Raw genomic sequence first — 16,370 nt, forward strand, 5'->3', positions numbered from 1 at the left:
GAGGTTTCGTGCCGTTATTACTGGGTCATTAACTACTTATTAAAGCAGAAAAAACCACGTGGATTTTTTTTGTGTCAGTACTCCTTTAAAGCCTACTGCTTTTATGTGAGCCACTTTTAATATGAGCCACTATTTGAAGTGAGAGTTGAAGAAAAGGATGAAGAATCTGATTACTACTACAACTTCCGACGTTGAGGGATTCACTTTCCGCAAAGCCAATGTAACTGCCAGAAACGCTGCTAAAATGCTGGTATGTAGTCAGGAAGTCTTATTAAAGTCTACTGCTTGCTCTATTACAATATCAAGGACATTTTTTATAAGCTGCAGAAGTGTCATTTTATACTCAACAAATTAACAAAATGATTTACTCCTCATTTTAGGCAATATTCGGGCCACTATTCTATAATGATGCCTTGTTTGATGCTAATGCCTTTCCATGCTTTTCACATTGACCGCTCTGACCACTCACAAGTGTGAAAAGTGTGGAAAGGCATTAGCATTGAAAAAGGCATCACTACAAAATGGCAGGCCTGGTGCCAATTTGTAGTGACTATGTACAATAGTTATTTATTTATTCAAAATACTCACAGGCTCCAAACAGGAGTATTGTGCGAGGGGGGCATGTACAGAAAATGAAGGACACACAAAAAAAGCAGCTCATGCATCATTATACAATGGGCAACAGTTTCACAGGACGCAGAGAAGTAATGACAAGTATAAGGCTACAAATGTAAGGCCAGAAAAGTATTGCACAGTATATGCAATCTCTGAAGGAACATTGAAATGGCAGCTAAAAGGGTGACTAACAAAGTACAAGGCAATGAATAAAACACCTAAGAAAACCAGAGCAGTACTTAGTCTTTGAAGACTGCCGAGTCATGAATGGCAATGATGCGATCAGGAAGATCATTCTAGTAGCTTACGGCACGCGGAAGTGCTGATGAATTAAAAGCTGTGGTTCAGCCAAATATGCGCCTAAAGCTGCGGCTATTACAAAGACGACGGGATGTACGATGTTGTTCGGTAAGGGGAAGGGTAGTAGGATGCCGACTATGAATTATTTTGTGGAAAAGACAGAGCAAAGCGACCTTCCTTTGAAGCTCTAGTGTCGGGAGTGATAGCGATAACTTCAGATTAGTAACGCTAGTCTGTTGGTCATATTTCCTGGTTATAAAACGTACCGCACGGTTCTGAATTCATTCTAGTGATTGTATTAGATAAGCCTGATGCGGTGACCATATGGGCGAGGCAAATTCAAGTTGAGGACGAACAAAAGTCTGATAGGCTAGTTTTCGAGTGGTTAATGGGGCATCTCGAACATTACGTCTCAGATAGCCAAGAGTATGCGATGCTTTGGTGGTCATGTTATTAATGTGAGTCTTCCAGCAAAGATTGACAGTGAGATATACGCCAAGGTACTTGTAGAAGTCGCATGCGCACAAGGGTTAGAATTTAGTGAGTATGGGAAGGCTGAAGGAGTCTTTTTGTGGGTAAAAGTCACAGTTCTGCATTTGTCAGGATTCAGCGTCATTTGCCACAATGTGCACCAGTTAGTGATTTGATCTAAGTCGTTCTGAAGTTCAAGGTGTTCAGAGGGTGAGCTAATTTTCTGATATATTATGCAGTCGTCTGCAAAAAGTCTAATGATTGAAGTAATGTTAGGCAGCAGGTCATTGATGTAGATTAAAAACAGTAATGGACCCAAGACGCTGCCCTGGGAAACACCGAAGGAGACGTCAGTTAAATTGGATGAATATCCGTCAACAACGGTGAACTGCTTACGAAATGACAGGAAATTATGCAACCATGAGATCGTTGAAGAAAGTAAGTGCAACGACGATAGTTTAACTATTAGGCGGGAGAGTGGAACGCGATCAAATGCCTTGGAGTAGCCAAGAAAAATGCAGTCAGTCTGGAAACCTTCATCCATGTTAGAAAAAGTTCGCTAGTGAATTCTATGAATTGTGTGTCACACGAATATCCCTTCTAAGAAGTTATTGCGTTCAAGGTAATGCGCGATGCCTGATGCGACGATGTGTTCAAGAAGTTTGCATGCGATACAGGTTAGAGATATAGGGCGATAGTTACTGACATTATTTCTATCACCAGCTTTAAAAATGGGAATAACTTTAGCGATTTTCCAATCATCAGGTATTTCCCTGGTAGACAATGATTGCTCGAATATGTTACAGAGGATAACGCTGGAATGATTTACGGTGTTCTTAAGGATTTTAGCATTTATGCCATCAATGCCACACCAACTTGATAACTTGAGGTTATTAATTAAAGATGCAATTCCAGTAGCAGTCACATTTATAGGTTCCATGTACTGATAGTGGACATCAGTTAGCTGTGGGATACTGGAATGGTCTTCTTGAGTAAAGACAGATCTAAAGAAAGTGTTAAAAACAAATGGGCACTCTTGTTTAATTATGGGCGCCCCGATGTTGTATTGTAGCGAGACATGAGCATCCTTGTTTTTCGGTGATATGGTCTTTCAGAATTTTGACGGGTTATTCTTGATAAGAGATTGAAGATCATATGAATAGAACATGTTTTTAGCTTTGCGTACAGCTCGACAGTATTTTTGATCAGCTGCTTTGTGGGTAAGTCATGATTGTGGGGTTCTTAATTGTTTTGCTTTCCTAAATAAATGTTTATTTTTATTCTTTAGCGTGCGCAAAGACCTCTGAAACAAAGGCTTTGATATATTAACCCGGAAGGAAATTCGCGGTATGTAAGAATGAACAAGCTCTGTTAATATTTCTTAAAGTCCAGTTTTCATTGACCGGTCTGCCAGAAAAAGTAGGAATATATGTGCGGCAAAAGCTTTCTAAACCGAGGTTGATGGCATCGTAGTGTTCTTTTTCATAATCTAAGATTTGTTTGGGCCTTGTGGTATGCTGATAAAAAGACGTAGTAATTGTGAATTCGAAAAGCAGATGGTCACTAAATCCTTCATTAAAAGACACTGGGCTGGCAAACTTGGGGGTAGTCGTAAGGATGAAATCCATGTTATCACCGTGGGTAGGTTGATTTACTATCTGGAAAAATGAGAAATCTAGACTAAGCTCTATGAATTCATTAGAGTCGGTAGAATGGGACAGTAGGTTTTTCCAGTCGATGTCAGGATAGTTGAAGTCGCCCAAAAGGAAGATATGAGCTGTTTGGAATTTCCGTTTAATTGCACTAAGGTTATCGGTCAAGTCTGAAATGAACGAGCTCGTATGATCTGGCGCTTTGTAACATACCCCAAGTAGGCACTTGTGCGCCTGTGAAGGAATAAAAACCCACAAGGTTTCCAGTGGGGAGGAAACATTAACATGAAAATGTTCGATTAGTTTTGTAATGGCGACTAGGACGCCACCACCCCTTCTATTGGTCCTATCATTCCGGTAAATGATGTAATCTTCAGTGTCAAATATAACTTCATGATCAGCAACATCTGAATTAAGCCAAGTTTCTGTTAATAATAAGAAATCAGTACCATTGCTTTCTAAGTGTGAGCACAGTTCAGTGCACTTGGCGAGAATGCTACGAATTTTAGTGAATGACACTTTAAGCTCCGATGGTCGCCTGCAAGCATTTGAAGCTTGTGTGCTAATATCCCGTGGACATGTTGCCGTGGCGCAGTTGAGCTATCTGGAAGACTGTATCACAGTGTTTGAAGCAGAATCATACGTGTATACCTGTTTAACAATCCTCAACTTATCAACGTTAAGCTTGAATGGCATCTTTTTAGATTTAGCATAGTCAAGATTTTTTCTGGCAATGCGTGTTTGAAGTGAAAAATCTTCACGCACGGCAAAACCAGTTTCCTCGAATTTATAGTCCTGTTCGAAAACACGTTGCCTGTCTTTAAAGGAGGTAAATTTAGCTTTGATAGGCCTATGTTTTTCTTCATGATACTGGCCGAGGCAGTGGGCACGTTCATTTTGTGAAGATTGCAGATTGATACCAAGATGATTCGTGCAGAGTGCTATAACCTTTTCCTCAGCAGAAGACCGTGACTCTGAAGCAGCGTCAGAAATACCGAAGAAAAGCAAATTTGATCTTCCCATTCGGTTTTCGGCATCTTCACAGTGGGAGTGTAGTATCCTTAGTTTGTCTCGTAAATTACAAGCCGAAAAAGATGAGCTGAATCCCGAAGCGCTATGGCAGTTTTTAATATCCGCAGTGTCAACTTCAATTGCACGGATTCTTGCAGACAGCTGCCTCAACTCTATATCTACAGATGCCTGCCAGTTCTTTATTGTGAGCAGGACATCCTTAATTTCATCTTGTCCTGATATAATCTGCTGAACTGTTGCTAAGACCGTCGCCAAAACATCATGCTCAGGACCTAGATTTTTTTTAAGATCGCCAGACATAATTAATAACAAATCGCTAATACAACACTGTTCCGTAAGCACAATGGTATACGATATGCAACCACTCTTTGGGGCACGACACCAAAAACAGGTAGCGGTTGCTGCTTGCAAGGCAGGTAGAATTTTCAAGGCAACTAACCTGAAATAACATGAGCAGTAAGTGCTCCATCCTTGATGCAGTGTCCTGCCCCAACAGGAAGCCTCCGGACGCCAGCTTATATCTGTCTCGTTCCGTGATAGTGACAGGCCATGTGACCGTTGCTTGTCTAAGTTGCCAATCGAAGCTGTGGATGTGTTCTAAAGGTGGTGGATTTGTCGGTGCTTCGGATGTGTTCAGTGGCGGGAGATGAATAGGCGTACCAGCGCTGAACGTGGCAGCTGATGCATGCAGGAAAAGGGTGACCTGAAATAGCTTGAGCGGTAAGTGCTCCATCCTTGATGCAGTGTTGTGCCCCAACAGGAAGCCTCCGAATGCCAGCTTATATCTGTCTCGTTCCGTGATAGCGACAGGCCATGTGACCGTTGCTTGTCTAGTTGCCAATCGAAGCTGTGGATGATATGTTATACCACACTCTCACGCATACATACCATGTCAACGAGCTATTAGAGGAGACTGGTGCATGCGTCACACTGCATAACGAGAACATGTGCACAGCAGTTTCCTTTAGGCCACAAACACAGGACTGGAATGTGCAAATAGCCAACCTTACCACTACCCTGACGGCACATAGCAACAAGTTGCTTATAAAAGCGAGAGCGTGCTTGTTTCTCCAAATCTTCCCTCGTGGCAGCTAGCACTTCAAGAAGCTACGTTCAAACTGTACTGCCTTTGTGATTTCCCTAGTTCTTTCCTCGCTGTACCTGGGAATACGTTGATATTGTGAGACATTGTACTGCCTTCAGAATCTGTCAAGGTAATCCAAGTAGGCAAGGATCGGTTCAGGTAATGTCCGGAATGACCTTGGCAGCTTTGCTTTCTGAGGATATATCTGTGTAGCGACCTGAACTATATCCTGCAGCCGGGGGAAGCTTTCAGGGCGGAACTGAGAGACGTAATCATAAGACATGATCTTCCGAAGCGTGGGCATGATGGCTAGATCAGTAGGTGTGCCGACAGACCTGTCTGGAGCGCAGTTCACTTCTTCACATCATGATGCAAAACAGGCGCTGCACCCAGCACAACTGTGCTCAGTGACACATGTCATCTGGTACTTGTGGCAGATGGCGCACAATAAATAAAGCTCGCAGAGAGAAAAACTGTCCTCTGTAGCTATCAGTTTGAGGAAATGAGGAGATACTGGTCTCTATTATTGAGTGTCTGAAAGTAGCTAAAGGATGTTGAGTCCTCTACGACGAAAAGGTGAGCAGCATGGTTAGCGGAAACTCATCTCTGAGACCGAATAAGAGGAGTTCGCACAAAATAGTGGCAGCATTTCTGCCTCAATGAAGATCAGCATGCACGATTATTTCTTCGCTCTGAACTTCAAGTCAGGGGAGCCTAAAGCAGTATTGTTCTCAGCACCAACCGCTTGTGGGTGAAGGACACTTTTAGAACAGTTTCTCAAATGCGATTTCACCCATGTAAGTTTATCTAAGATGCAATAATATGCCCTAGAAAAGAAGAGCAAAGATTATTTGGGACTGTAATCACACTTGGAGAAATAGAGCAACAAGCTGCAAATGAACTCTGCACAAACTACGATGTCAAGACTTCTGTGCCAGCGCTTGCGGAGCTTGTCATCGCGTATGTGTTGCCTCATGCTCGGCCACTGGATTTGATAGTGGGATGTTCCATAGCTGCTGCATTTTTTCAGCACGAGATTAGTTTCTAACAACACCCTCAATAAAGTTCAATTGGAAACGTGTGAATTTACATTTGAGGAATTGGCCGCACCCCACAACTCTGCAGGACAGGCAAGTTCGATTGTTGCCGAAATAGACAAAATGTTGCCAGCTATGGCGTAAATGGTTGTAAAAATATTTCACTAAGCTTTCGGACAGGCAAATGACAACAAGACTTCATTACATGTGAGCTGTAAATTCTGCACAAAGTGTGACATCCTAGCTCCAAACGGAATTCTTACCCACCAGGATTCATGGATCGGAAGTTATTGTGTTGCTTAAGGCCGTGGGCTTGTTTACCTGCCGTGACGGCTGCATTGATTGGTTCGGAATGAAAAACGCTTGTGTGCTTAGGTTTAGGCCAGCGATCAAGATTCTCAAGTGGTCAAAAAGTAATGTGGAGTCCCCCAATGTGGCGTCTCTCATAGCCCTTGTGTTAATTGCTTCTGGTCGCTGAACCTCATAACTTATTTGATTCAGACAATACTTTGATGCATCATCTACACAAAAAAGCTAGCTTTCATTCACAGCTTAATATTTCAAAATAACTCCGCACTTGTTCAAAACCACTAAAACTGCAGTGAGAGATCCTTGCAGAGCATGTTGTAGAGAACCTAGAAAAATAATTCAACACTTCATGTTCTCTAAAAATAGCAAAATTTCCCATACAACTCTGCATGCACTTCTCATAATGGTATTTGATGCGCAGATTAAAGCTGAAATCAGTGGCAGCGATATCCTCAAACACATATTGTCGACATCGTACTCTTCCCTGCGTATGGACGACGACGCGTGCAGGAGCACCGTTCTACTGACAGGAGCACCATTTTTGCATCATGATGTGGAGAACTGGTGAACTACACTCTGTCGGGCATCGCCTGGGCGGCACAGCTGCTCCTCAAGCGGCCATAGCTTGGGTGTTTCAAAGGCCACAGCAGAGACAGTGGCAACATCATTTCACATAGTACTTAGAAGATGGCAGCAATTCTTTAAGCACACTTCTCGAACATATGACAAATTTTTCAATGCAGCTCTAAACAGAAGCAAATATGTATTAAAATTACTAGAGAAATCACATGAGCTCAGCCTGGCATGCTACTGTTCAAAACCCATCGATTGCACATGAGCGCTGCATGCCGACTTTATAAAGTGTTTCTGCATATGCTTGGGAGCATATACAGAAACACTAACTTTGAAGGGCGCCATAAAGACTGGAGCAACTCCTGCTTAATCCGGCAGCCGCGCCCGTAGGTGACGCGCTGATCAGGTTTTGTTACACTTAAGGTGAACACATTCCGATGTCCTGCAAAGTGGAGCGATCAGTTCCCATGCGGTAAAGCCACACCGTGTCGACACCAGTGCCGTAAGCATTGTCTGGCTTGAGAGTTGGCAAAGGAAATCTACATGCCAGCACCCAGCTTCCAGGCCTGAGTTGGTGCACAAGTTTTCGCTCCAGCGGGGCCATCATCTGTTCAACACCGAAAATGACGACGTTGTCGAACGGCGTCAAGGTGAAGTCCCACAGGTCGGCTCGCACAAAGCGCGCGCTCGTTGTTCCGAGCGCTCGCACCCTCGAGTACGCAACAAGCCAGGGGTTCAACTCCACACCGACGCAAGGTGCGAAGCCCAGCTTGGCGGCCTCGAGGACGATCCTGCCGTCGCCACTCCCCAGATCGATCAGGGCGGAGGTACGCCGCCTGCGCTGCAGCAGGAACGATACGTTGCGCACTTGAGCGTCGGTAGCCGGCACGTACGGCAGGCAGATTTTGCGAAATGCAGGATATAAAAATGGCGCGGCGACTGCGAGGATGCCCACGGCGCTGCAGCCAGTCACTGCGATTGCCACTTTGCCAAGCAGCCTGACATCACGCTGCGTCTGTGGAACGGGTGGCACAGGGTCCATTGCTGCGGCCATGGCTGCGGCATATAATAAAGCATAGAGTTTCGTACAATAATATGGAATAAAGATGGCTGCGGCGTGTTTCAACCAACGCCTCCTTTAAAAGATGCCTGCTGCGTGCGCCGAAAACCTGCTGCTATGGCCACAGAACACCTATACAAACTTAGAGAAGGGAAACTGTACCTTCCACAGTGCTACGGAAATAAGAGTAGCGGTGGCGTCGTGAACTAAAGTATGGGACCACAGGTGGCGCTGTACAACAGGAAACGGAGTTCCTGTTGTACTGTTGTAATAGCTGAAAAGGAACACAGACCCCTATGGCTGGCTTTTTTGGACATCAAGGGAGCCTATGACAGTTAAAGCCCCTCAATCTCCCAAAGTAGCGCCATTCGCTTCCCTCCTCCTCCGCTCGGCGCGGCCTCGACGGTGGCGCCGCCGGTGGTGGGCCTGCCGTAGCAGACGACGGCTAATACGCTACGGGAGGAAATCCGCAGAAAAGTTCGTTCGAGCCCTGCGGAGCAGTTTTTTCAATCGAGATCTTTCTTCGTCAGTCGGTAACTGGCCTTTAGAATTTCGAGTTGGAATTGCGGAAGAAATAGAGAAAATGACCATTATTGAAGGCGTATTTAAGGTGTAAAGCGCGCGACGTTGAGAGTTCGTGTTGCTGAAACACGACGCAAGCACACGGTGTACTCAAACACGCGCGCAATTACCAAAGTTTCAGGTGTTGACAGCGTGAAAGTATGTGTACGTGGTTTCGTAGGTTCATTCACGTACCTGCAGGACACTTGTTCGGTCGGCGCGTGAGAGATTCCGGCTGTGTGCGGTCAGCAATGCCTGGCAACAGGGCCGTTTTTTTCATTGCGGGGTGCTTTGGTAATCTTGACGATATCTTGTTTTTTTTTTTACAAGTACTGCTCCAGGAGGGCACATGTAATGGCTAACGGAGGCCTCTGAAGAGCACGTAACATTACACTAATGCAGGCGTCGCAGGGAGTGTTCGCATACAAAATTGGCTGTCCGCGCCCCTTTGCATGCACAGGCTTCGGCGAGCCCCATCCAGCCCTGGTTCTAGCTTTGGTGTTCCCGTTGCCGCTTTGGTGCCCTGGAGGCGCCGTCAATAATACGAAATAATGACAAGTTGTTACAACTAGTAAATAAAATTTATTGAAGAAATACAATCGCGCCGAGGCGCCAACTTCTGAAGCAGCGCTAGCGCGCGAGTGTTATGAAACGCCAACGAGGAATTTACCGTCCCACGTACGACTCTACGATCAAAGTGCACATTAAACATCACTAGGCGAGCTAGATAAAGTTATCCGGAGCCATCCACTACGAGCTCCATCCTAGCTTTAGTCGCTTCGGAACGTTAAAAACGTTAATCACCGCAAACCAAATCAATACATGCGGGCGTACATTCGAAGCTAAAAGACTGCATCGTAAGTCATAGTGAGCCTTGCAAAAGCGTCGAGAATGTGCTAACTTCTGGTGGAGCTCAAAACACACCCTGAATAAAGTCGCTTTTATGTCACAGGCCAGCTGCAGATGCGTGAATTTCACTGCAAGACGAAACTACATGAAACAGAGAGCACATTCGAAAAAAAAAAAGAAAAAAAGTCAAACAACGCGCTAAAAACCACGCAGAGCATGAACACACACTTTTTTGAGGCGGAAGGCGTGAACTAGGCTCAAAATAAGAGGTTGTGAGTAGCCGTGGCCCTTACTTCACTAAGCCGTGCGTTCTTTGCCACTTCCTCGAAGTCAGACCGCCCGATCCTGCGAATCCACACTTCTTTTTGCGTTGCGCCCGCTGGACGGCAAAGCAAACAGCTTTTTGCCCTCGCTGTGTCTGTTGCGGCAACCGAAGGCGCAGCAGCATGGCATCGCAATTAAGTTCTCGGCCCTGCACATTCTATTACGCTAACGCACTCCGTCAGTCCGCCTGTCGTACTTTCGTCGCCCAGGCCCAACAATGGAGGTTGGCGCGCGCTGGAAAGAAAAAATATACAAAAGCGCGGCGCCTGCACCACGCCGGAATGAAATATATATACAAAAGCGCGGCGCCAGCTTCCACGTGACACAGATTAGCCAATGGGGGAGCGGAGGAGGCTGGGGCGACAGGGGAGGTGGAGGAGGACGCGCCAGGGTGAGCGGGGTGGCGGAAAGATCTAAGAATGGCGCTACTTTTGAAAAATTGAGGGGTTTTAATGACAGTGTACTTCAAGAGGGCTTGTGGGGCATTCTGGAAACTTTAGGAGTGCAAGATGGAGAAACCAATTTCTTAAAAGATATCTATAAAGGTAACCGGGTGATTATACAATGGGAAAAGCAGGTTTCGGAGCCTGTGATGATTCGGCGGGGGCTTAGGCAGGGGTGCCCATTGTCACCTCTGATGTTTATGCTGTACCTACAAGGTCTAGAGGCCAAAATACAGCAAAGCGGACTCGGCTTCAACCTACCATTTCTCAAGCAAGGAAAATTGATTGAACAGTCATTACCAGGACTGATGTACGCGGATGATATTGTATTAATGGCTGACAATGCAGAAGATCTGCAGGAATTAATGGACATATGTGGTACAGAAGGAGACAGGTTAGGCTTGAAGTTTAGCAAAGGAAAATCAGCAGTCATGATTTTTAATGATAACAGTTGCGGCGAGCATAAGATACAGGAGGCCACGCTGGAGATAGTCGATAAATACAAGTACCTTGGGGTGTGGATAAATAATGGCATTGAGTATCTGACAGAGTACGAAAAATATCTAACGACTAAAGGTAACAGAAGTGCAGCGATTATGAAGAGTAGGGCACTGTGGAACTACAATAGGTACGAGGTAGTACGAGGGATATGGAAGGGGTAATGGTACCAGGCCTGACTTTTGCCAATGCAGTTCTATGTATTAGAACAGAGACCCGGCAACAGTTGGAAATTAGGCAACGTGGTGTGGGTAGGCTCGCTCTGGGAGCACATGGCAAGACACCAAATCTTGGAGTGCAGGGGGATCTGGGATGGTCTTCTTTCGAGGGCAGAGAGGCTAGTAGCAAGATAGCATTTGAGGAGCGATTGAGAAAAATGGGGAAAATTCGGTGGGCTAGGAAGGTTTTCAGTTACTTATACACGAGGAATGTTGACACGAGGTGGAGGAAGCGAACTAGAAAATTGACAAGCAAATACTTGGGCAGTAGCGGGGGAACAAGTAAGGAATCACCTGTCAAGAAAAAGGTTAAGGAGGCAGAGAGGGGTATGTGGAGTACAGAGATGCAAGCCAAATCGGCATTGGAGACATACAGGACGTTTAAGCAAGAAATAGCCAAAGAAAATATTTACGATAACTCTAAGGGAAGCTCATTGTTGTTCGAAGCCAGGACAGGTGTACTGGGGATTAAAACGTACCGAGCCAGATACCAGGAGATAGATTTGGTGTGCGAGGCGTGTAGAGAGGAGGAGGAAACGGCGGAACACCTGATACTTGCTTGTAAACAACTTCACCCTGCAGTTGAATCTAACGGGGAACTATTCAAAGCCTTGGGCTTTAAAGACAGTGAAAGTAGAATAGACTTTGAACAGGTAGAAATAACTAAACGGAGGCTATCTGATTGGTGGACAATATCAACGCAAAAGTAAAGGAGTAAATACATAGGTATTCATGCATATAGAACCATTAAAGGCTAGGTGGCGCGCGCCGCCGCCGCCCGATTCAAAGGGTTGAGCCACAATCATCCATCCATCCATCGGAGTAATATCGGGTTTAATCTCTCATACAAACAGGCAGGTACAGTAATAGAGCAGCAACTCCCAGGTTTATTTTATGCGGACGACATTGTGTTGCTCGCAAACAAGCAAAGTGATTTGCAACGTCTGGCTAATATCTGTGGACAGGAAGGCAACAATTTAGGTTTGAAATTTAGTGTTAGAAAATCAGGTGTTATTGTATTCAATGAAAACAGTGAACAGACAGTGGAGATACAGGGCCATGAAATACCTCGGGTAACAGAATATAAATACCTTGGTATATGGATAAACGAAGGCAACGGATATATGGAAACACAGGAAAAAACCATAACAGTCAAGGGGAAGAGAAATGCAGCCATAATGAAGCACAGAGCGCTATGGGGATACAATAGGTACGAGGTCCTCCGAGGTATGTGGAAAGGGGTAATGGTTCCAGGACTTACTTTTGGAAATGCGGTTGTTTGCTTTAAATCAGGGGTACAATCAGGACTCGACGGGAACCAAAGGTCAGTGGGTCGCCTCGCATTGGGCGCTCACGGGAAGTCTACAAATGAAGCTGTGCAAGGGGATATGGGCTGGACTAGTTTTGAAGTGAGGGAAGCTCGCAGTAAAATTGAGTATGAAGAACGGCTGAGGAATATGGAGGAAAGTAAATGGGCTGGGAGAGTGTTCAGGTATCTGTACAGGCAAAACATTGATTCACAGTGGAGGAAAAGAACTAGGAAGCTTACCAGCAAGTATGCGGCCTGTGGGGTGGGCAACACAGCAACAAAGAAGGTCAAGCGGAAAGTCAGAGAGGCTGAATTAATCTCATGGGTGGCGGCAATGGAAAAGAAACCTGGCATGAGTAACTACTTAAGGGGAAAAAACGAAATTAGGAAAGAAACCATTTATGATAACTCAAAGGGAAGCTCATTACTTTTCGAAGCGAGATCGGGATGCCTTAGAACACGCACCTATAAAGCGAGATATAAGAAGGAAGAAGAAGCATGTGCTTGCTGCGGTAAAGCTAGGGAAACGACGGAGCATATTTTATTAGAATGTGAAGACGTCTATAGACCAGAACACGATAGCCTCGCACCCAGACTAAGCGAACGCATACTCGCACCCGGGTTGCCCGGTCGGCCAGCGCCATTTTGTACTGGGCTGCCAATGTGTGTTCGTCGGCGGTACAGTGAACTAGAATACATTATAGTGACACGACCGGAATGGCGCGCCTGCTTTTCCGGCGGCCCGTTACGCTCCGGAAAGCCGCTAGAGGCGCTGCCGCTCTCTTTCATATTGCGGCGCGGACGGCTGGGCTTGCGTGAGGCACGGATAGGCATTCGTCAGCCTGCCTCTCCTGCGTTTCGCAAGACTGTTGGAGTGGTGTGCATACGGTTGGCCTTGTGTTTCGTGCGAAGGGCCTTCTCGTGCGGACCGTGTGCCCTGTGCGTATTGATGACTAAAGAGGCTGCAGAATGCTTGAACTTGGCTTCATTCACACGAATGAGAGATAATGGCGGCCTGCTCTACCCGTCAAGTGTGCTTTATACGTTTGTTGTAAATTTGGAGAATGCCTTTACTGAATGCTTCAGTCTTTTGGAATTACATTCTGACAGTGTACTTGATGTTCTGGACCACATCAAGCGAAAGCAGAAGATTCAGCTTGGATGCCAAGATCATTGTGAGCAAGTTGCAGCTGAGGTTACAGCATTTTATATCACAACACGCCTACATTTTTTCACAAAGAGCCTAAACCAGGCTAGCATCAAAAGGCGTGAAGGTGCGATGCACCTTAAATTGAGCAGGTGCTAAACATTACTCAGTGCTCTTTGAATAAATCATACTTCAGCCCTGCCTTTATCGCTTTGATTTCTTCAGCATGCAGCTGCCTACCACGTGTAGAGCGTTGCGTTTATACTGAACTGCATGCGAAAAATTTACTGGACGATCAAGAATTTATCTGGAGGGTGAAGGTGGGCGTAAGTGAGTCGAGGGTGGGCAACCCCCTAGCTAGGGTCTCCGGACCACCCTTGGAGCAGCTCAACACTGAATGAATTTGCGTGCCATTAAGAGTGTTGAGAAACTGCCGATCAAGAATGTTTGCTGCTTTTTGCTATGACGTCGTTACAAGGACGAAGATGTAAGTTTCGCAAAATCGATCATTCATTGCCCGATCATGTCTGTGGACAGCTTGTATTAGTTCAGCACAGTGTAATTGTGTCCAATTCGCACTGATGTGGAAAGGCGATCGAATGAAAATTTTTCTACCCGCAGCCGGCGATTGCCTTGTACTCGGTTGAAAATGCGAAACGCGATGTTCGGGCTTAAATTATTTATCGGCATTTCACTACCTGAAATGTGCAAATAATAAGTAATCGCACGTGTAAGATGAGTGTGTTTAGGTAACAGCACCGATCATTTCGAAATCTGCAATTATTGCGTGCGGAAAAGCCCCTGAAACCGTAGGCCGCCGCGCCAAAGCAGTAGGAAAAGTTGCAGTGGCGCCATCTCGTGGCATCAATGCGAAAACGGGCCGCCTGCGCGGAGCCGTTCGTGCCACTAGAATGTATTCTAGTTCACTGTAGTCGGCGGCCAGTAGACATGGCAAGCGCCAGCTCTAGGTCTCCAAAGCGCGGACATGTGCCCGTTCACGCTGATCCAAAGTACAAGAAGGTATCTGGGCGGCAGTGCGTCGTGTTTGGATACCAAAACAACCAGCGCAAAAGGAGCAGGTTAGTTAGCGCTGCTTGCAAAGAGCACAACACACGTATGGAATCGTGCCGGTGCGGTGTTTTCAGCTTACACCGATTACCATCCGCAACGAAGAACGCGAAGCTGCGCCACCGGTGGATAGCTGCAGTGAATAGGAAGAACTAGCAACCCAGTAAATATGCACGAGTGAGTATCGCAGGTGATGCTCGGCAATTGCATGCTTTCAAAACATTTTAACTCAAAGGGGACCATTAAAAAATGCATTTGAAAAGTCACGGAGAGCACAAAACGAAAAGACCGGCACGAGCGAAGATACTGTTCCAGGAGAGCAGGCCCTGTCTCTACAACGGCCCCTACTGCTATCCCGGGAAAATCAGTGCGGCTATCTTGAAGCTAGAGCTCCGGAAGGCGCGAGAAAATGTGTCTGATGTACCGCGCCTATGCAAGGAGAATAAGTGACGCCAACGAGGAACTTACCGCATGCTTCTGAGCAGTTATGGGAGAAACACCGCTTTCCGCGAAACTCTGCGCAAATCATACGCCCGGGAAAAATTTTGCCGCAAAATTTTGCCGCGTGATGCATGCTGAAAAGTAGAATTTTCATAAAGCTATATCGCGCAACCTTCAATAATATATGGCACCAACACAGTGCTGTACATTCCTTCACAGGTTACGTGCCAGAAATACGGAGATATTACAGCTCACACGTGTTCTAGCATATAGCACGCGGTTTGTACAAACGTAATAGCGTAGTTACCCGATGTATTCGCTTCTGCAGTCTACACGGCACCCAGTGTGGCCATTGAGGTCTTGCATGAGGTCTTGAAGTTTGATTGAATCCAGACAGCGAAAATGACAGGTTAGAAAAAAATCGAAACACGCCATCCGCCCAGCTAAAAAGCCCAAGTTTCGCTTCTGCGCCGGGTCGCATCTCCCGGTGTGGCAGCCCAGGCCTGCTACTTCGCGGCGCTAAGAATAGATGGCGCGACCGGCGCTCACCAATATGGCAGCGCGCTTTGAATTCACGGTGTTCTGGTGTATCCAGCGGTCGATTTAGGCACCACTGGCCTCCTTGAAGCCCTTGGGTTCAGCGGGAGCAGTGGTAAAGCAAACAGGTCCGCAATAGACATCAGTAAGAGGCGATTGGAGGATTGGTGGAAGAAAAGTAGGGAAACGACAAAAGACGGAGGCGTACAAAAGCACAGTTCGCAATAGGGTATCAGAAAATTTGGACGTGGTAGCTCACAGTTTTTTTTTTTTTTCATTGGTTAACTTAGGTAGGATATTAGGCAGCATAGTAGCAAGAGCTTGGTGGCGCAGGCCACCGCCCCGTTCCAAAGGGGACGCTCATAACATCCATCCATCCACGGAAACGGGGTTTTGCAAACGCTTTACCAGGTGTTCTGTGGCTTTACTAGGTTTCTGGCTGCTGCGCCTCGATCGTGCTCCCGCCACTTTAGTTGCTGTGTGGCAAACGTAGCGCCTACGTATATATGTAGGCGCTACGTTTGCCACACAGCAACCAAACAGGCGGGAGCACGATCGAGGCGCAGCAGAATACATGTAGCGCAGAGTCATATCGAGTTAAGGCGCACTCTGAACTGACTTTTAAGGGCATCCCGAGCGGTTTTTCGTTTATTACGCCGCCGTTACCCCGAGTTGTGCCGCCGCGCTACAGCTGTTGCATTTCGTGTAGGGCTACTGACAGAATGCGGTTTTCAGGTGGCACGATGGCCTCGACTGGAATAAACGCACACGACACCAAAGATTGAGTAAGCCTGAAAATATTTTATTTGCATTTTACAAGTACAACAAAAAGCACACGTCTA

General features: G+C 46.1%; 1 protein-coding gene across 1 annotated transcript; it reads right to left on the reverse strand.

Annotated features, from left to right (window-relative positions):
• Positions 1 to 555: 555 nt before the first annotated feature.
• On the reverse strand, positions 556 to 8,312 carry LOC142571283 (ATP synthase subunit C lysine N-methyltransferase). Its single transcript, XM_075679518.1, has one exon. It carries the CDS (start codon positions 8,125 to 8,127, stop codon positions 7,492 to 7,494), a length of 636 nt encoding a protein of 211 aa, XP_075535633.1. The 5' UTR covers positions 8,128 to 8,312; the 3' UTR covers positions 556 to 7,491.
• Between the last annotated feature and the right edge of the window lie 8,058 nt (positions 8,313 to 16,370).

The sequence above is a fragment of the Dermacentor variabilis genome, chromosome 2 (genome assembly GCF_050947875.1).
Source record: "Dermacentor variabilis isolate Ectoservices chromosome 2, ASM5094787v1, whole genome shotgun sequence".
NCBI classification, from domain to species: Eukaryota; Metazoa; Arthropoda; class Arachnida; order Ixodida; family Ixodidae; genus Dermacentor; species Dermacentor variabilis.

Coding starts and splice junctions, on each gene's coding strand:
- LOC142571283 (XM_075679518.1), bottom strand. CDS start 8,127: ATGGCCGCAGCAATGGACCCTGTGCCACCCGTTCCACAGACGCAGCGT.